Source organism: Macaca fascicularis, chromosome 16 (genome assembly GCF_037993035.2).
Source record: "Macaca fascicularis isolate 582-1 chromosome 16, T2T-MFA8v1.1".
In the NCBI taxonomy this organism is placed as follows: domain Eukaryota; kingdom Metazoa; phylum Chordata; class Mammalia; order Primates; family Cercopithecidae; genus Macaca; species Macaca fascicularis.
Genome location: NC_088390.1, coordinates 57,378,598 through 57,400,827, shown reverse-complemented (window position 1 = coordinate 57,400,827; position 22,230 = coordinate 57,378,598). Strand labels below are relative to the sequence as shown.

At 42.3% G+C, this 22,230-nt stretch overlaps 1 protein-coding gene and 1 non-coding gene across 8 annotated transcripts in view; both read right to left on the bottom strand.

Moving 5' to 3' along the window:
- Window positions 1-22,230, bottom strand: part of ZNF652 (zinc finger protein 652) — a 96,010-nt gene that overhangs the window by 48,657 nt on the left and 25,123 nt on the right. For 5 of the 7 annotated variants that reach the window (XM_074019370.1, XM_005583613.5, XM_045374969.3 and 2 more), the window contains exon 2: window positions 208-1,365. In XM_074019370.1, the coding sequence (XP_073875471.1) occupies window positions 208-1,107 (900 nt within the window). In that variant the 5' untranslated portion in view covers window positions 1,108-1,365. The remainder of the gene's footprint in view (window positions 1-207; window positions 1,366-22,230) is intronic. The other 2 variants (XM_074019371.1, XM_074019372.1) reach the window with 1 other exon arrangement.
- On the bottom strand, window positions 10,539-10,602 carry LOC123569594 (U7 small nuclear RNA). The gene has a single exon (XR_006693411.1). It is a non-coding gene; the product is annotated as a U7 small nuclear RNA (small nuclear RNA).

Here is a 22,230-nt window from a genome sequence, read left to right as displayed (position 1 = left end):
GTTCCCACTAGTCCAGCGTCAAATTTAATGCTTTCGAAATAAAAGCCTTGGTTTAGAAAAGACCAAAGCAGGAGCTTTTCAAATGATAAATTGGTGAAATCTGTCCCTTCAGCCTCTATTGTATTTATTCTCTTGGGCGGATACCAGATGAATCTGAACAGCCAGGTTTTATCCTGAAAAGTTTGCCCTCTCGGTGATGAAACCTACCTGAATGTTTTTTTCACAGTCTGTTTGCTGGTGAAGGGACAGCTCACTTTCCAGGACAAACTTCTTGCCACATTTATCACAAATCTGCATGCGCCTGTGAGTAACGTTCATGTGCTTCTCCAGGTACCAGCGAGTGTTAAATACCCTGGGGCACTTCTCACAGGTCAGAGTCTCTTTCTCTTCACACTTAGCTTTCTGGACTGGTGCTTTGGGCTCCTTTGTGGCCCGCTTCTTACGCTTAGGTGGCTCTACACTCTTCCTACGACCTCTTGTAGTTCTGGGAGTAGGGGAAGTGGTAGCTGCGGCAACAGAGGCAGCTCTCCTGGTTCTCCTTTGTGTAACGCTGACTTTCTCTACTATCTTCTCCTTTTTCTTCTGCTTTTCATTCTCTCCATAGTCATTGCTGTCATCTGTGGCCTCTTCCTCACTCTCTTCCTCTTCCTCCTCACTGCTTGTCTTAAGAACAGGAGTCTCTTTGGACTGAGAAGAGACACCCTTTTCCCCTTTAGACACATTTAATGTTTGATTATTAAGGTTTACCTCCACTATGATCTGCTCCCTTTTGTAAGAGACTTCTTCCTCTTCCTCTTCTGTGTCATCAGAATTCTCCCGGTCTTCCTTAACAGCATGCACGTCAGACACTGCTCTTGTCTCCCTGAAATACGGCTGTTCTTCTGTTTCATGGAGATGTGGCTTGCTCATCTTGGTGTCCACTAACACAGAATAAGGACTTCCTGACTCCCTTTTGTACACTTTGGTGGACAGGTCAAGTTCTTGGTTGGCACCATGATAAAAGGAAGATGGCACTTGACCACGACGGCTATCTTCTTGTGCCATTCCTGCTACATGCACAGCACAGTTTTCAACCAGTTCCTGACAAGAACTGGCTGTGTGGCTCATTGGTAAGTGGCCCAATTTATTAAGCAGTTCAGACTATAAAGAAAATAGCTTTAAAACAAGGTAATTATTAAGACTCAAATCTTTTTCATCCACAAAGAATCACTCAAATGAAAAAAAGATATTCCTGGAAATTGTGTGCAATTCTTCCAGTGTTGCAGCACCAAAGCATGAGTCAAAAAGGTTTGGTATTACGGCAAGAGCAGAGCACTAGTGATTTTTCTTCTGAAGAGAGCTGCAAGGGACTTGGGAGCATCTTATCTACAAAGAAAAGCAAAGAGGAAAAAACATCAGATAATACCACTATTTCCTTTTTATAGCATGAATTTAAATCACAAGAAACATAGCTTAAATAATAATAATTATTAAATATTATTATTATTTAGAGATGGAGTCTCACTCTGTCACCCAGGCTGGAGTGCAGTAGTACAGTAGTGCAGTCTTGGCTTACTGCAACCTCTGCTGCCCGGGTTCAAGCGATTTCCCTGCCTTAGCCTCCTAAGTAGTTGGGATTACAGGCAGCTGCCACCACGCTGGGCTAATTTTTGTATTTTTAGTACAGACGGGGTTTCACCATCTTGGCCAGGCTGGTCTTGAACTCCTGACCTCGTGATCCACCCACCTCGGGCTCCCAAAGTGCTGGGATTACAAGCATGAACCACCACACCCGGCCAAAATTATTAAACTCTTTACATACACAATGCTTTTAACTGCTTAAATGTTTCAGTATGGGCCATTATTTTGATTACAGGAATTCATAAACATTTTCTGTTAGACTATAAATTTTACAACAGCAAAAGCCACATCTGTCCAGTTCACTGAGATATCCTCAGAGCTTAGCACAGTATCTAGCATACAGTATATATTTGATGAATAAAATAATATTGCACAGCATTCATTTTCCTAGATACTACGGAATATGCTGATATGGCAAAACATATGGTCTCTATCCACAAGACCTTTACAGTCTAGTTTACAATGTGTTGGGCATGAAACACAGAACAGCTTTATATTGGCTGACTTTCTTTCAACATCAATCACATGTCCACCACAGTGAGAGCTCACAGAACAAAGGTGGTAGTGGGGTAGGCACTGTGGTCCCTGGAAATAAAATAGCTAATTGACATAACTATAGAAGAGAAGAAAAATGTCCTTGGCCTTAAATACTTTATAATCTAGGTATAAATATAATTGTTTTCAGGTTTATTGGAGTAATTTCAAAGTTGTCAAATATTTTAACATTTGTTCTGTGCATAGCTCACTTCACCCACTCAGTAAGTGGGTGATTTTTTTATGTGTCAGTTGCACAGGAGTCTAAATTCTAAGAAACCATACCCATCAAGTTGATATGTTTCCAAGAAAAATAAAACCATCCAATATTAATTTTTAAAAAGCTTAGAAGGGCATATAATTTGCTTAGTGACATACTCACATTGCTATTTAGCCAACCCACCTATCCTCTGAGTCGTATGAATATCACTGTAAACAACAATTGACAAAAGGAAGGAAATTAGTTTTGTTTTTTTTTTTTTTTTTTTTTTTTTTTTTTTTTTTTTGAGACGGATTCTTGCTCTGTCGCCCAGGCTGGAGTGCAGTGGTGTGATCTCGGCTCACTGCAAGCTCCGCCTCCCGGGTTCACGCCATTCTCCTGCCTCAGCCTCCTGAGTAGCTGGGACTACAGGCGTTCGACACCGCGCCCGGCTAATTTTTTGTATTTTTAGTAGAGAAGGGGTTTCACTGTGGTCTCGATCTCCTGACCTTGTGATCCGCCCGCCTCGGCCTCCCAAAGTGCTGGGATTACAGGCGTGAGCCACCACGCCTGGCTGGAAATTAGTGTTTATTAAATGCCTGCTATGGACATAGGCACTATAATAGTTTTTATTGTTCATTATTTAATATCCACCACAAAACTGTGGGGTTGATTTCTTTTTTAAGACCGGGTCTCGGGCCAGGTGCTGTGGCTCATGCCTGTAATCCTGGCACTTTGGGAGGCCGAGGTAATCGGATCACGAGGTCAGGAGATCAAGACCATCCTGGTCAACATGGTGAAACCCCGTTTCCACTGAAAATCCAAAAATTAGCTGAGCATAGCGGCGCGTGCCTGTAATCCCAGCTACTCAGGAGGCTGAGGCAGGAGAATCGCTTGAACCTGGGAGGTGGAGATTGTAGTGAGCTGAGATGGTGCCACTGCACTCCAGCCTGGCAACAGAGCTAGATTCCATCTGGAAGGGCGGGGGGGAAGACAGGGTCTCACTCCGTTGCCCAGGCTGGAGTCCAGTGGTGCAATCATGGCTCACTGCAGCCTCAACCTTCTGGGCTCAAGTGATCCTTCCACCTCAGCCTCCTAAACAGCTAGGACCACAGGCATGTGCCACCACACCCAGCTAATTAAAAAAAAAATTTTTAGAGATAGGGTCTCCCTATGTTACCCAGACTGGTGGGACTGGTTTTTAAATTCAATTTTTATCAAAATAATCATTTTAAAAATTCATAGTTTCACAATTCAAATGTATTGGCCGTACTCCAATTTACCTCAGTCCCATTCCCTGGAGGCAATAAGGCTGTTTTAGCTGCCCCTCTCTCCATTTAATTCCATATTTCTACATAATTTGATTATATTTCTGTTTCTGGACTTTTTATTTCAATTTCAGATATTACCTTGTCTTTCTCTAGTTTTCCTTTTTTTTGAGCCAGAGTCTCGCTCAGTCACCCAGGCTGGAGTGCAGTGGCGTGATCTCGGCTCACTGCAAGCTCTGCTTCCCAGGTTCACGCCATTCTCCTGCCTCAGCCTCCCGAGTAGCTGGGACTATAGGCGCCCGCCACCACCCCCAGCTAATTTTTTGTATTTTTAGTAGACATGGGGTTTCACGTGTTAGCCAGGATGGTCTTGATCTCCTGACCTCGTGATCCGCCCACCTCAGCCTCCCAAAGTGCTGGGATTACAGGCGTGAGCCACCGCGCCTGGCTCTCTAGTTTTTTTACCTTATTGTTCCCAACTCTTCCCTCATGTTCCCAATATAGTTATATCACAACTTTGAAAAATATCAGTATTTATGACTAATATTATGACTATGAGTAGTTCACAATTATTTCTATCACTCCTACACTAGTCCTTTGTCTTCTCTTCCATTTTCTTTTTCCTTGTGAATTTATTCTTTTTTTAAAAAAATTATTTTACTTTAGCTTTAATGGAATTTCAGGAATTTGTGGTAATAAGTGCTACCATGTTTTACCTGACATCTGAATAGATACCTTCATACTTTCTTGTACTTATAAATGGTAAAATTATGGCTCAGAGAGGCAACATAATTTGTCTAAGATCACAAGTCTATCAAATGACAGACGTAGTATTTGACTACAGGCCTGCCTGACTCCAAAGCTCATGGTCTATTTCTACTATGACAAATGACACCTTGAAATAATTTAAACTCAACTATTCTTTTAACTGCCTATCTTTTTGTACCAGTTTCATCCCTCATATTTTAAGTAGGAAAATCCTAGCAACCTTATTCTACATGTGCCAAAACTTCTCACCCATGGAAATAATGTGAACTACTATGAGTATCATTTAAATAAACTCATATTAATTATCTCAAATTAAGTAAGGGAGGAGTGATTTAAAATTCAATTAGCTAGCAAAAGCTAGAAGTTAAACAAAAACCAGAAAGACAAAGAAAAAAAATAAAGAGTAATCATTAATTCATTTTCCAAATATTTCTGACTCTCAGCTTTCTGGGCACATGGTAGGCTACACCTTTTTTTTTTTTTTTTTGGAGACGGAGTCTTGCTCTGTCGCCCAAGCTGGAATGCATGGTGCAATCTCGGCTTACTGCAACTACGCCTCCTGGGTTCGAGCAATTCTCCTGTCTCAGCCTCTGGAGTAGCTGGGGCTATACACACCACCATGGCCAGCTATTTTTTTTTTTTTTTTTGAGACAGAGTCTTGCTCTGTCACCCAGGCTAGAGTGCAGTGGCACAATCTCAGCTCACTGCAAACTCCACCTCCCGGGTTCAAGCAATTCTCCTACCTCAGCCTCCCAAAGTGCTGGGATTACACGTGTGAGCCACTGCACCCAGCCTAGGCTACACTTTTTAAACCACGCCCACAACTCCTATTCCCTGTAGTTGGATGGGGTCTTGTGACTACTTCTGGTCAGCATATTATGAGAAGTGACAGGGAGAGGCAGGGCACTTACTAACCAATATGAAATCCTTTAGATCTCTTTTCCTTCTGGCACAGTGGCTAGCAATCTTTCAGGTGATGATTGCTCTCTCTCTGGTCCCCTAACAACTAAGACAACCTACTGGATAGACGCAGTGTATTTTCTTGGTGTTTTTGTTTTGTTTTGTTTTGTTTTATTTTGAGACAGAGTCTCACTCTGTCACCCAGGCTCGGCTCACTGCAACCTCTGCCTCCCGGGTTCAAGCGATTCTCCTGTCTCAGACTCCTGAATAGCTGGGACTACAGACACCCACCACTACGCCCAGCTTTTTTGTATTTTTAGTAGAGACAGGGTTTCACCATGTTGGTCAGGCTGGTCTTGAACCCCTAACCACAGGTGATTCACCCGCCTCGACCTCCCAAAGTGCTAGAATTACAGGCGTGAGCCACCGCGCCCAGCCACACAGTGTTTTTAAAGCCACTGAGATCTTGCATTGTTTATTACCACAGCACAATTTGGCTTATCCAAGCTGCTACGAGTAGACACCAAAAGTAGGGTGCTGCCTTACCAAAAAGCCTAAAATATATGACAAAGCCTTAGGAGCTGGGTGGAAGGAGGCAAGGAACGTTATTGGAGGCTAAAAGATCAGCAACTTATATTATACAGTGGTGAAATGATCAGTGAAATTATCAGCTATCCCAGAAGGTAGATAATATACCACAAGAGCTAACAGCTCTAGTGGGAAAATGGACTATTACAAGTGTGTTGTATTGTAACACTGTTAGTTGTATTTAACAAATTATCACATGAAAAGGATGAATGCAGAAAATAATGATCAATTTATAATCAAGAATAAAATAAATCCAGAAAGTCAGGGATTTGCAGAGGAAGAGGCAAGTGCTTAATGTAAAACTGAAATCTTTGAGCTACAAAGCCTGTATAGAATTCAGTCTTGGCCGGGCGCGGTGGCTCAAGCCTGTAATCCCAGCACTTTGGGAGGCCGAGGCGTGCGGATCACGAGGTCAGGAGATCAAGACCATCCTGGCTAACACGGTGAAACCCCGTCTCTACTAAAAAAATACAAAAAAAAAACTAGCCGGGCGAGGTGGCGGGCGCCTGTAGTCCCAGCTATTCGGGAGGCTGAGGCAGGAGAATGGCGTAAACCCGGGAGGCGGAGCTTGCAGTGAGCTGAGATCTGGCCACTGCACTCCAGCCCAGGCGACGAGACTCCGTCTCAAAAAAAAAAAAAAAAAGAATTCAGTCTTGAGGCAAAGATCAAATCAAATATTTGGCTTTCACAATCACTGATTAAGATGGTACTCAATAAAATAGCTTTTTAAAAGAGACTAAAGATGAGTTCTGCTACAAAGCATATTTCTCTAATGTGAATTAATTCAAATGCTATTAGTAAATAGGGAAATGATAGCAGAATAACTCAGAAGCAATGTTAGTTTATACAAGATTTTCTCAAGTTAAATGTCTGAAGTGATCAGGAGCAAGCTTTCTCAAAATTACAGAGAAAGCAAGCCTTAGCAATACACGAAGAGCTCAAGAAAAAAGCTCAACACTCTACTTCTGTATCTTCCTTTAATGCAAGCAATGGTTCATTCAGTGACTTCATGAATAAAACTCTTTCCACTTTATACCTGATGAAGCTGAGAGAACAGTCACACCTCAGAGATATTGCCGGTTCGGCTCCAGACCACCACAATAAAGCAAATACCTCAATAAAGCAAGTCACACAAATTTTTTGGTTTCCTTGTGCATATAAGTTATGTTTACATTACACTGTAGTCTATTAAGTGTGCAATAGCTTTGTATCTTAAAAAACAATGTACATGCTTTAATTTTAAAATAATTTATTGTGGCCGGGTACGGTGGCTCACGTCTGTAATCCCAGCACTTTGGGAGGCTGAGGTGGGCGGATCATGAGGTCAGGAGATTGAGACCACCCTGGCTAACACGGTGAAACTCGGTCTCTACTAAAAATACAAAAAATTAGCTGGGCATGGTGGCAGACACCTGTAGTCCCAGCTACTCAGGAGGCTGAGGCAGGAGAATGATGTGAACCCGGGAGGCGGAGCTTGCAGTGAGCCAAGACTGCGCCACTGTACTCCAGCCTGTGCAACAGAGCGACACTGTCTCAAAAAAAAAAAAAAAAAAAAAAGAATAAAATAATAATTTATTGTTAAAAAATGTTAACGATTATCTGATCCTTCAGTGAATCAATCATTTTGCCAATGGAGGGTCTTGCTTCAATGTTGATGGCTGCTGCATGATCAGGGTGGTGGTTGCTGAAGGCTGGAATGGCTGTGGCAATTTCTTAAAATAAGACAACAATGAAATTTGCTGCATTGACTTATTCTTCGTTTCATAGAAGATTTCTCTGTAGGATATGATGCTGTTTGATAACACTTAGCCCACAGTAGAACTTCTTTCAAAATTGGAGTCAATCCTCTCAAACCCAGCCACTGCTTCGACAACTAAGTTTATGGAATATTCTAAATCCTTTGTCATTCCAATAACGTTCACGACATCTTCACCAGGAGTAGATTCCATCTCAAGAAGTAGATTCCATCTGTTCGAGTTTTATCAAAAGATGGCAGCAATTCAGTCACACTTCAGGCTCCACTTCTAATTCTAGTTCTCTTGCTATTTCCACCACATTTGCAGTGACTTCCTCCACTGAAGCGTTGAAACCCTCAAAGTTGTCCATGAGGCTTGGAATCGACTCCTCTAAACTCCTGTTTGTGTTGATATTTTGACCTCTTTCCATGAATCACAAATGTTCTTAATGGTATCTAGAGTGGTGAATCCTTTCTAGAAGGTTTTCAAATTACTTTGCCCAGACCCATCAGAGGAATCGCTATCTATGGCAGCTATAGTACAAAATCAATTTTATAAATAAAGCTAGGAGGTAAAAATTACTCATTGATCCATGGGCTACAGAATGAATGTTAAATTATCATGCATGAAAACAACATTCAACATTCATCTCCTTGTACATCTCCACCAGAGCTCTTGGGTAACTAGGTGCACTGTCAATGAGCCATAATACTTTGAAGGGAATCTTTTTTTCTGAGCAGTAGATCTCAACAGTGGGCTTACAATATTCAGTAAACCATGCTGTAAACAGGTATGCTGTTATTCAGGCTTTATTGTTTCATTTCTAAAACACAGGCTGAGTAGATATAGCATCACTCATAAGGCCCTCTGGATTTTTAGAATAGTAAAGTGGCTTCACCTTCAAGTCACCAGCTGCATTAGCCCCTAACAAGAGAGTCAGCCTATCTTTTGAAGCCAGGCATTCACTTCTATCTATGACAGTCCTAGATGGCATCTTCTTTCAATATAAGGCTATTTTGTCTACACCAGAAAATGATCTTAGATGTGGATAACTTGCTGGAGCTTCTACATCAGCACGTGCTGCTTCACCTTTCACTTTTACATTATGGAGATAGCTTATTTCCTCAAACCTCATGAACCAACCTCTCTGCTGGCTTCCATCTTTTCTTCTGTAGCTTCCTCACTTCTCAGCCTTCAAAGACTTGAACAGTTAGGATCTTGTTCTAGCTTTGGCTTAAAGGAATGTTGTGTTTGGCTTGATCTATGCAAACCACTAAAACCTTCTCCATCTCAGCAATAGGGCTGTTTCACTTTTTTTTTTTTTTGTGAGACACAGTCTCACCTGTCACCCAGGCTGGGAGTGCAGTGGCGTGATCTTAGCTTACTGCAACCTCCGCCTCCTGGGTTCAAGCGACTCTCCTGCCTCACCCTCCCAAGTAGCTGGGATTACAATTAGCCACATCTGGCTAATTGTGTATTTTTAGTAGAGACGATGTTTCACTATGTTGGCCAGGCTGGTCTCGAACTCCTGACCTCGGTTGATCCGCCCACCTTGGACTCCCAAAGTGCTGGGATTACAGGAGAGGGCCACCACACCCAGCCAGCTGGTTCACTTTCTTATCATTCGTGTGTTCACTGGGATAGCACTTTTCTTTTTTTTTTTTTTGAGATGGAGTTTCACTTTTGTCACCCAGGCTGGAGTACAGTGGTATGACCTCAGCTCACTGCAACCTCCACCTCCCGGGTTCAAGCATTTCTCCTCCCTCAGCCTACCGAGTAGCTGGGATTACAGGCACACACCACCACGCCCGGCTAATTTTTGTATTTTTAATAGACACTAGGTTTTAACATGTTGGCTAGGGTGGTCCCGAACTCCTGACTTCAGGTGGTCTGCCCACCTTGGCCTCCCAAAGTGCTGGGATTATAGGTGTGAGCCACCGTGCCCGGCCCATTGGGGTAGCACTTTTAAATTTCCTTCAAAAAGTTTTCCTTTGCATTCACAACTTGATAGTTTGGCACAAGAGGCCTACGTTTTGGCCTGTCTTGGCTTTTGACATGCCTTCCTCACTAAGCTTTATCATCTCTAGCTTTTGATTTAAAATGAGAGAGGGGTGACTCTTCCTTTCACTTGAACACTGAGAGGCCACTGTAGAGTTATTAATTGGTCTAATTTCAATATTGTTGTGTCTCAGGGAATAGGAAGGCTTGAGGACAGGGAAAGAGATGGGGTAACAGCTGGTCTGTGGAACAGTAAGAACACATATGATATTTATCAATGAAGTGTGTCATCTTATATGAGTATGGTTTATAGCACCCCAAAACAATTATAACAGTAACATCAAAGATCACTTATCACAGATCACCATTAACAGATAGCAAAGAAAATGTTTTAAATATTGGGAGAATTACAAAAATGAGACACAGAGACACAAAGTGAGCATGTTGGAAAAATGACACTGACAGACTTGCTCGATGGATGGTTACAACAAACCTTCAATTTGTTAGCAAAGTGCAATAAAACAAGGGAGGCCTTCAGCCTGAGCAACATGGTGAAATCTCGTCTCTACACACACACACACACACACACACACACATTACCCAGGCATGGTGCTGCACACCTGTGGTCCCAGCTACTTGGGAGGCTGAGGCACGAGAACTGCTTGAACCCAGGAGGCAGAGGCTGTAGTGAGCCAAGATTGTGCCACTGCACTCCAGCCTGGGTGACAGTGAGACCCTGTCTCAAAAGAAAACAACAACAAAAAATTATTTTGATGAAACTGGTCTGTATTGGAAGCAAAGGTCCTCATGGTCCAAAATCTCAGAGAAGGAAACAACCACCCAAGGAATTAAGTCTGTAAACACGGAAATATATGCCAGTGGAGATTTAATATGTTTTTATTATGGTTATTTTAATTTTTTTTATTTTTGGGTTTTTTTCCACGAAGACCAAAAAACCTGCTAGACAAATTCTAAAAGAGTTGTAACATTTATTTTTGTTTTTATTAGTGCAAGGACTACGGTGTTCCACAGATTTAGAGTGGTTTGCCTCAACTCTATTTTCACCGTAAATCCTGTTTACTTTAGTGCACAATTTTGCAGAATGGGGACTTTTTGGAGAAGCGTATATGGCAGTATAGCAGAAATATCTGTATTCAAAATTAAATCAAGGAAGAAGTATGGGACTAATAAAGCAGAGTTATGTAGCAAACATAAGAAGTACGGGCCAGGTGCAGTGGCTCATGCCTGTAATCTCGGTACTGTAGGAGAATTGCTTGAGTCCAGCAGACCAGCCTGGGCAACATTTTTTTTCTTAAAAAAAAAAAAAGAAAAAAGAAGTATGGTAAGAAAAGAACTGTGGATGTGGTTAGAGCACCTGGAGCTGAATATATTCCCCCTCCCCGCCGAGACAGAGTCTAGCTCTGTTGCCCAGGTTAGAGTGCAGTGGCACAATCTCAGCTCACTGCAACCTCCGCCTCCTGAGTTTCAAAGTGATTCTCCTGCCTCAGCCTCCCTAGTAGCTGGGATTACAGGCCCCTGCCACCACGCCCAGCTAATTTTTGTACTTTTAGTAGAGACGGGCTTTCACTGTGTTGGCCAGGCTGGTCTCGAACTCCTGATCTTGTGATCCGCTGCCTCAGCCTCCCAAAGTGCTGGGATTATAAGCGTGAGCCACTGTGCCTGGCCTACATAAGGCATATTTATCATGTATTTGTTAAATGTTTATGAATTGCCTACTATGTGTTAGGTATTGTAGGAGTTGGAACCATCAAGGTGCTCAAAGGTGTACCTGGAGAGACAGACATGAAAATATAGCACAGCAGATCAGGCACAGTGGCTCATGCCTGTAATCTCAGCACTTTGGGAGGCTGAGGCAGGAGGATCACTTGAAGCAAGGGAGTTCAAGACTAATGTGAGCAACATAACGAGACTTTGTGTCTACTTTTAAATACATACTTTTTTTTTTTTTTTAGTAGAGATAGGGTTTCACCATGTTATCCAGGCTGGTCTCGAACTCCTGGCCTCAAGTAATCTGCCTGCCTCAGCCTCCCAAAGAGTTGGAATTACAGGCATGAGCCATCACACCTATAATTTTTTAAAAAGTAAAAACACAGTATAGCTGTTAAGAGCACAAACTCTGAAACCAGACTGCCTGCATTAGAAATCTGGCTCTAAAACCTCATAGGTGGGTCACGACCTTGAGTAAGTTACTTAACTTCTTTATGTCTAATTTTCTGTATATGTACAATGGAGATAGTAGTAGTATCTACCTCATGGATTACTGGTATAAATGCTTATGAGAATACTTAGCAACAGTAAGCACTATTATAAGTATTTGCTAAATAAATACACTCACCTATACACATAACATACAGTGGCAGTGTGTGAAGGGAGGTGGTGAACAGGCCATGGGAAGTTTCAGAGATGAGATAAAGCTGCCGCTGGTCTTGAAGGACAAGCAGAAGTCAGATGGAGAAGGGGGAAGGTAAGAATGTTGCACACAAGCAACACCACAGGAAAATGACAGGAATGAAACCATGTGGGTTTTTTTTTTTTTAACCTACTTATGCATGATTACCCTACAATGACTTGGAATGCTGCTATGGTTTGGATGTTTTGTCCTCTCCAAATTTCATGTTGAAATGTAATCCCCGATGTTGGAGGTGAGGCCTGGTGGGAGGTGTTTGGGTCATGGGGGCAGATCCCTCATGAATGGCCTGGTGCCGTCCTCGAGGGAATGAGTTATTTCTTGCTCTGAGTTTACATGAGATCTGGTTAAGACAGTGGCATTGCCGGGCGCGGTGGCTCAAGCCTGTAATCCCAGCACTTTGGGAGGCCGAGACGGGCGGATCACGAGATCAGGAGATCGAGACCATCCTGGCTAACATGGTGAAACCCCGTCTCTACAAAAAAATACAAAAAACTAGCCGGGCGCGGTGGCGGGCGCCTGTAGTCCCAACTACTCGGGAGGCTGAGGCAGGAGAATGGCGTGAACCCGGGAGGCGGAGCTTGCAGTGAGCTGAGATCCGGCCACTGCACTCCAGCCTGGGCGGCAGAGCGAGACTCCGTCTCAAAAAAAAAAAAAAAAAAAAAAAAAAAAAAAAAAAAAAAAAGACAGTGGCACTTCCCCCCAATCTCTTGCTTGCTCTTTCACCATGTGATACACCTGTGTCCCCCTTTGCATTCTGCCATGATTGTACACTTTCTGAGGCCCTTAACAGAAGCCGAGCAGATGTTGTTGCCAGGCTTCTACAGCCTGCAGAACCACGAGCCCAAGTAAACCACTTTTCTTTACAAATTACCCAGCCTCAGGTATTCCTTTACAGCAGTGCAAACAGACTAACACAAATGCTGCTCCCATTTTACTGATGAGGCTCAACTTTCCCATTGTCATTGCTGGTAAGTGATGGGACAAGTGTTTGAATTATGCTTTTCTAACTCCTAGTCCAAGTTTACCATACTGTCTCCTACTGAGTTAATGGTAAACAACAGTCTCAAAGGATGTACTTAGGTTTTTGAACAACAAAATACCTTTACAATACAAAGCAAATAACAGAATTCCAGACTCGTGTTTGAGGGTGTAAATTTTATCCTTAGCTAGTGAAACTCATACCTTCCTTCAGAATGTCTAGAAAGTTAGGTTACATTCTGATTTTCAAATTGATTCACCTGTAGTCTGGGTTTCACAGTAACCACTTTTAACAAACTAAAGACTCAAAATTTAAAGTATATTTTTAGTTCATCTTCTTGCAACAAAATGGTAAGCTTTCAAATGGGTAAAACCTAAATAAACTTGTCAACTTGGAATTCTGTATGTAAAGTAGAAGTTATAGAAACAAAATTTATATCGAAAAGGGTTTTGTTATCACAGTATCAACGCATACTTATAAATGTCCTTCATTTCCAAAGGTGCTCACAATATCGACCTGAAATACACTCAAAAAGCTACCAATGTCAACTTGTAACAGTCATCTTCACAACAAACAAAAACCTCAAATGTCATATATCACTGGGCCTTATTTTGGATAAGCATTACAAGCTGTTCTCAGATGCCTATATTTTATATGGTCAAAAACCAGAACTACAGTCTCATCTAATAAAAATGTACTATGTCAAACAATTTTTAAGCAGTCCATCTAATCCACTCTCTGTAAGAAGTGAAATTGAGAAATGCTTGTCACCTTCAGTTTTAGACAAAGCTTTCATAAAAATAAAATTTCACTGTAGTTTTTTACACACACATTTAAACAAGACTGCCATTGTGTTTTCCTCAATAATGTGCAAGTGCAACCAGTGAAAGAGGACAAAGGAGAGACGCACTCTTCCTAGGTACTACCTAATTACCTTCAAGCATCAACAGTTTCCACATTTCCATATAAGATAATACAAACTAATGTGCATTAGTCATCACACAAGTCAGCTGAAGCAATCTTAACTTTCACCAATAACCACCACGCCCAGGGTCAAAGAAGAAATCAAATACTAATTAACTCCTGATCTCAGGTGATCCACCCACCTCGGCCTCCCAAAGTGCTGGGATTACAGGTGTGAGCCACCGTGCCCAGCCGAATGTGCCTTTTCTTAAACTTCTAAAGGTAACACCCCAAATTAGAGCTGAGGTATATCTATCAGGTATAACTATAGGTACAGATGTTCACATTGTGGCTACCTATAATCCACTAAGAGAGGTGTCAAATTGACTAGATCATTGTGAACCTGAATTTAAAACTCATTTAGAAAAATAACTCAGAAATGCCTTTATTACATTCTAGTATCTTATAAAAATAAAAATCACAAATATTTTAGATTTGTGGATAACATCAGAAAATGCTGGGAATTTATTTTATACATTTGGCCTACAAAAAGACAATGGAGTGTTACTGTTTTCTCATTAACAAAAACTCTTTGACACTTCAAAAATTAACATTTTGTACAAAAACTAGCCATGCATGGTAATGCATGCCTGTAGTCCCAGCTATTAGGGAGGCTGAGGCAGGAGAATCGGTTTAACCAGGGAGATGGAGATTGCAGTGAGCTGAGATCGCAGCACTGTACTCCATCCTGGGTGAGAGTGAGATTTCGTCTCAAAAAATAAAATAAAATAAAAGGCAGGCATGGTGGTTCATACCTGTAATCCCAGCATTTTGGGAGGCCAAAGTGGGTGGATTACCTGAGGTCAGGAGTTCAAGACCAGTGTGGCCAACGTGGCAAAACTCTGTCTCTACCGAAAATACAAAAACAGCTGGGCGTGGTGGTTGGCACCTGTAATCCCAGCTACTTGGGAGGCTGAGGCAGGAGAATTGCTTGAACACAGGAGACTGAGGTTGCAGTGAGCTGAGATCGCACCATTGCACTCCAGCCTGGGAACACTGCCTCAAAATAAATAAATAAATGAATAAATAAATATAACACTTTTGAAAACATCTTAACTGAACTAGTGTTAAACCAACAGGTATAAATAAACAGTCTAAAACAAAAATATTTGAAACCAGGTAGGAAGTTTTAACCCAAACCATAATGTATGCAAAACACAGCCAACAGAAAAAGACAAATTGCTAACATACCTTCTGCCTTTTCCTTCCCATAAGCCTGTATATTTCCTCTCTGATTCTTTTGAAATATACAAATCCTCTCCCTCCCAAAAAGAACACACACAATTTTACAAACAATTTCAAGGGATCTGCCTATTTCCAGAAATCCATCCATGGATTCTCTAGGGATCCCAAAACCCCAGGCTAAAAACTCTCATCACAGAGCAGATTATACCTTTCCTTGTGATATATATTTAAATTTTTTGAAGACAGAGGTCTTGCTATGTTGCCCAGGCTGGTCTCAAACTCCTGGCCTCAAGTGATCCTCCTGCCTTGGACTCCCAAAGTGCTGAGATTACAGGTGTGAGCCGCTGCACCCAGCCTGTAGCATATATTTACTTAGACAAAGTATGTAAATTAAATTTTTCTCTACCATCTTTCCTTCTTCTCCCTACCCCCTTTTCTCCCAATTTCTCCAGCATATCTATGGTCAGAAATGAATTAACAAGACTCATGCCTATAGTCTTAGCACTTTGGGAGGCTAAGGCAGGAGGATCATTTGAACCCAGACGGTTGAAGCTATAGTGAGTTATAACTGCACCACTGCACTCCGGCCTGGGCAAGAGAGCAAGAAGACCCTGTCTGAAAATAACATAACATAACATAACATAACGTAACATAACATAATTTTTTTTTTTTTTTTTTTGAGACGGAGTCTCACTCTGTCGCCCAGACTTGAGTGCAGTGGCACAATTTCGGCTCACTGCAAGCTCCACCTCCCGGGTTCACACCATTCTCCTGCCTCAGCCTCCCGAGCAGCTGGGACTACAGGCGCCTGTCACCACGCCCGGCTAATATTTTGTATTTTTAGCAGAGACGGGGTTTCACCGTGTTGGCCAGGATGGTCTCGATCTCCTGACCTCATGATCCACCCGCCTCAGCCTCCCAAAGTGCTGGGATTACAGGCTTGAGCCACTGTGCCTGGCCAAAATAAAATAATTTTAAAAATTAAAACGGAAAGGGGCCAGGCACGGTGGCTCAAGCCTGTAATCCCAGCACTTTGGGAGGCCCAGACGGGCGGATCACGAGGTCAGGAGATCGAGACCATCCTGGCTAACACGGTGAAACCCCGTCTCTACTAAAAAAAAATACTAAAAATAAATACAAAAAACTAGCTGGGCGAGGTGGCGGTCGCCTGTAGTCCCAGCTATTCGGGAGGCTGAGACAGGAGAATGGCGTAAAACCGGGAGGCGGAGCTTGCAGTGAGCTGAGTTCCGGCCACTGCACTCCAGCCTGGGCTACAGAGCGAGACTCCGTCTCAAAAAAAAAAAAATTAAAACGGCAAGGATATGAAGACATTCCTCCAAAGAAGATACACAAAAGGACCAGGTGCGGTGGCTCACACCTGTAATCACGGCACTTTGGGAGGCCAAGGCGGGTGGATCACAAGGTCAGGAGATCGAGACCATCCTGGCTAACACAGTGAAAGGCCCTGTCTCTACTAAAAAAAATTTTTTTTAAATTAGCCGGTATGGCGGCAGGCGCCTGTAGTCCCAGCTACTCGGGAGGCTAAGGCAGGAGAATGGCATGAGCCCGGGAGGTGGAGCCTGCAGTGAGCCGAGATCGTGCCACTACACTCCAGCCTGGGCAACACAGAGAGACTCTGTTTCAACAAAAAAGAAAAAAAAAAAAAAAACAAGAAAAGAAGATATACAAATGGCCAATGCGTAAAGGAAAAGATGCTTAACATTATTAGTCATGAGTGAAATGCAAATCAAAATCTCAATGAGATACCACTTACACGTACTAGGATGGCTATAATAAAAAATTGCAACACAGCAAGTGTTGGTGAGGATGTGAAGACATTGGAAGCCTCATATGTTATTGGTAGGAATATAAAATGGTACACTGGAGAACAGTTTGGCAGTTCCTTAAAAAATTAGTTAACATATGACTCAGCAATTCCAGTTCTAGGTATAAACATAGGAGAACCAAAAATATATGTTCATATGAAAACTTGTAAACAAATGTTCACAGAAGTATTATTTATAATAGCCAAAAGGTGAAAACAATCCAAATATACATCAACTGATGAGTGGATAAACAAAATGTATAATCATACAATGGAATATTATCTGCTATAAAAAGGAATGAAGAAGTCAGGTGTGGTGGCTCATGCCTGTAATCCCAGCACTTTGGGAGGCTGTGGTGGGATGATCGCTTGAGCCCAGGAGTTTGCAACCAGCTTGGTCAACATAGCAAGAACTTGTCTCTACAAAAAGTTTTTCAAAAATTAGCTGGGTGTGGTGGTGCACATTTGTAGTCCTAGCCACTCAGGAGGCTAAGGTGGGAATATTGCTTGAGCCTGGGAGGTTGAGACTGCAGTGAGCCATGATCGTTCCACCACACTCCAGTCTGGGCGACAGAGCGATACCCTGTCTCAAAAAGAAGAAATGGCCGGGCATGGTGACTTATGCCTGTAATCCCAGAACTACAGGACGCCAAGGCAGGTAAATTGCTAGAGCTCAGGAGTTCGAGACCAGCGTGGGCAACATGGTGAAACCCCATCTCTACCAAAAATACAAAAAATTAGCTGGGAGTGCTGGCATGCACCTGTGGTCCAACTACTTGAGAGGCTGAAGCAGGAGAATTGCTTGAACTCAGGAGGCAGAGGTTGCAGTGAACTGAGATCTTGCCATTGCACTCCAGCCTGGGCGATAGAGCAAGACTTGATCTCAAAAAGAAAAAGAAAAAAAAAAAAAAAAGGAATGTAGTACTGATACGTGGTACAAGATGGAAAAACCCCGAAAGCATTATGCTAAGTGAAAGAAGCCAGACATAACAGGCTACATAGTTGTATGACTCTATTTATATGAAACAGCCAGAATAAGCAAATAGAGACAGAAAGCAAATCATCATTAACAGGAGCTGGGAGTGGGGAGCGACTGCTGATGGGCTCCAGGTTTCTTTTGGGGGCAATGAAAATGTTCTGGAATTAGATATAGGTGATGGTTGCACAATCTTGTGAATAAACTAAAAACTGCAGACTTGTATGCTTTAAAATGATAAATTTTATAGTAAATGTATATTTCAATAATAAAATCAAATAGGCTATTTGGATATAAATAGTTCAAAGGTGATCTGAAGTAATAAGATCATATGAAAATAAATTACAATATTTTGTATAAAATGACATTATCAATTTACTGGATAGCTCATAAACTGCAACCTGGGCCCTAACAGCAGTGATGTAATGAGGCTGAGTGGGAAATAACACCCACAGTGTGGAGAGTCAACAGATCTGGATGGGTTCTATTTGGAACTCTTCCATACTGCTGGGCAGGTTATTCCACCTTTCTAGCTCTGTTTTTTTCAGCCATGAACTTAAGGGATTCCCTTCCACAACTGACATTTAATGTTCTATAAGTTTGTGTTGATTATCTGTGTCTATTCTGTTACCTAATTCATCTGGTCACCTATTGCCACACAGGTAATTCCCAACCTTTCAATATTAAGAGTTATCACACACCCCTTACCCCACCCTACCCCACCATGTTCTCTCCTATTATTAAAAAAAAACTGTGTCTAAGAATTTGCATTGAGGTCATACCTTTATTTGTCACTAATCAAATATATATAACAGCCAGTTATGATATTTTGGTTACACTGTAAAGTGTTACCACAATTTCAATTTGACTCTTTGAACACAAAAATTAGCTTATGAATCTCAGTTTGGAGATTCTTGAGTTAAGAAAACAGTCCACAGTCTTTAAATAAATATGATGCTTGATGAAAATGACTCCACAACCTTAACCATGCGATAGGTAGGTGTTTTTTTTGTTTTTTGTTTTTTTTTTTGAGACGGAGTCTTGCTCTGTCACCCAGGCTGGAGTGCAGTGGCCGGATCTCAGCTCACTGCAAGCTCCGCCTCCCGGGTTTACGCCATTCTCCTGCCTCAGCCTCCCGAGTAGCTGGGACTACAGGCGCCCGCCACCTCGCCCGGCTATTTTTTTTGTATTTTTTAGTAGAGACGGGGTTTCACCGTGTTAGCCGGGATCGTCTCTCGATCTCCTGACCTCGTGATCCGCCCGTCTCGGCCTCCCAAAGTGCTGGGATTACAGGCTTGAGCCACCGCGCCCGGCCTCAATAGGTAGGTTTTTCTAAACACAACACAGAGTCCACCATACTTTCTTAGGGTAGATAGAGACATGAGCACACTTAATACCATTCCTTGGATGATTCTATTCACAATCCTCTGCCTTAGTCAGAAAGCATTTAAGGCAATATGCAGAAAAGGATATAGAATAAATCCATGAAGACTAACACCTGTCATATCTATTGATACCTTTACTTTTTTTTTTTTTTTTTTTTTGATACGGAATCTCCCTCTGTCGCCCAGGCTAGAGTGCAGTGGCGCAATCTTGGCTCACTGCAATCTCCACCTCCTGGGTTCAAGCAATTCTCCTGCCTCAACCTTCTGAGTAGCTGGGATTACAGGCATGCGCCACCATGCCCAGTTAATTTTTGTACTTTTAGTAGAGACGAGGTTTCACCATGTTGTCTAGGCTGGTCTTGAACCCCTGACCTCATGATCTGTCTGCCTCGGCCTCCCAGAGTGCTGGGATTACAGGCATGAGCCACTGCACCCAGCCTTTTTTTTTTTTTTTTTTTTTTTTGAGACAGAGTCTTACTCTGTCACCTAGGCCTAGGTTGGAATGCAATGGCATGATCTCAGCTCACTACAACCTCTACCTCCCAGGTTCAAGTGATTCTCCTGCCTCAGCCTCACAAGTAGCTGGGATTACGGGCATGTACCACCATGCCCAGCTAACTTTTGCATTTTTATTAGAGACGGGGTTTCACCATGTTGGCCAGGCTGGTCTTGAACCGCTGACCTCAAGTGATCTGCCTGCCTCAGCCTCCCAAAGTGCTGAGATTACAGGTGTGAGCCACGGTGCCCGGCCATTTTTTTTTTTTTTTTTTTTTTTTTTTGAGACAGAGTCTCACTCTGTCACCCAGGCTGGAGTACGATGGTGCAATCTCGGCTCTCTGCAACCTCTGCCTCCTGAGTTCAAGCGATTCTCCTGCCTCAACCTCCTGAGTTGCTGGGATTACAGGCGCACGCTACCACACCCAGCTAGTTTTTGTATTTTTTTTAGTAGAGATGGAGTTTCACCATGTTGGATCACGAGGTCAGGAGTGTGAGACCAGCCCACCTCAGGCTCCCAAATGCTGGGATTATAGGCGTGAGCCACCACGCCCAGCCCCAGTCTACTTTTCTTAATGGTGTTTCTTGTTGTTTTTGTTTTTTTAAGTACATAAGTCACAGGTTGTGTGAAATAAAATCTGGTAACAATGCCACAACTGTTAAATTTTAACATAACTTGTTAAAATTAAAGGTCACCAGGCATGGTGGCTCATGCCTGTAATCCCAGCACTGGGAGCTGAGGTGGGAGGATCAGTTGAGGTTGGGAGTTTGAGATCAGCCTGGGCAACATGGCGAAACCCTATCTCTACAAAAAAATTTTTAAACTTAGCCAGGTGTGGTGGTGCATGCCTACAATCTTAGCTATTCAAGAGGCTGAGATGGGAGGATCACTGGAGCCCAAGAGCTCCAGGCTATAGTGAGCTGATCATGCTGCTGCCTTCCAGCACGGGCAACAGACCAATACCCTCTCTCTTAAAAAAAAAAAAAAAAAAAAAATTAAAGGCAAAAATGCCCAACAACTCTGTAGGTAGCTTACTTAGAACAAAATTTAACTCAATAGAGGTTTTCTACACTGGAGGTTGGCAAACTGATCCAATGGATCCTTCTTCCCTTTTGGGAGGTATAGTTGAACACAGAGAAGAGACTGATTACTGGGGTTTGAGTTGTTACCCTAAATATACTGAGTTATGCTTTATGAATCTTCCCGAGACATCCAGTATATCACTCTTAGAAGTAATGGGACTCTGTTACTAAAACTGTTGCTACTCAAACAAGTGATTTATTTTTTATCTAGAGGTAAATAAAAAACAAGGAGCCCGTGTCTCCTTTTTTCCCTGAATGCAGAAATTCCTTTTTCTTTTCTAATTAAAATGTGAAGTTTATAGGTCTCATGGGTTTACACACTAAGCACTGTCTGTCCAATTCCTACATTCTATTCATGCATTCACAAGCTTTGACTATTATCTACATGCAAAGTACCAAGAGGCTAATATAAAGAGAAAATATTTATTCTTTAAAACAATCATTGTATTGACCCTCACGTTCACAAGCTTAAAGTTAGGTTGAGAAGAAAGACCTATGCACAAAAAATAAGTCATGATTGCCAAATACAACAATTTTTTATTTTTGAGACACGGTCTCGCTCTATCACTCAGGCTGGAGTATAGTGGCACCATCATGGCTCACTTCAGCCTCGACCTCCCAGGTTCGAGTAATCCTCCCACCTCATCCTCCTGAGTAGCTGGCACATGCCACCATGCCTGGCTATTTTTTTTTTTTTCGGTAGAGACGGGGTCTTACTGTGTTGGTCTGCCCAGGTTGGTCTTAAACTCCTTGCCTCAAGCGATCCTCCTGCCTCAGCCTCCCAAAGTGCTGGGATTACAGCATGAGCCACTGCACTCCACCAGTTTCTGAACTCTTAAAAAGCATGAGAATCAACACCTTCTGATAGATGTCACCTTGCCTGGATGTGATGCATGGAACTGTGGTACCCATCTTGCATCTATAACGTGTGCTGGCCAAAAGACAAGACAGACATGTTCAAGCTGGCAGAGCAGAAGGGTGAAAAGAATTGGGGTCTTGACTGATGTCACTAAACCACAGATTTAAACCAACCCTAGACTGAGGCATCTTGTTACTTGTAAGGATATATCTTCCTTATTTGTGAATTATTTTGAATAGGATTTTCTATTACTTGAAGTCTACAGCATCCTAATAATGTACACGGTCATGTTTGAGATGCAAATTAGACAACTAAGTAGAGTTGTCCAATAGCCAACTGGATAGAAGCACCTGATCAAAGGAAAAGTCAACACTGTAGCTATATATTTAGGAGATATTAGCAAACAGAAAGAATTTACATTTGGGGGCTGAGGACAGA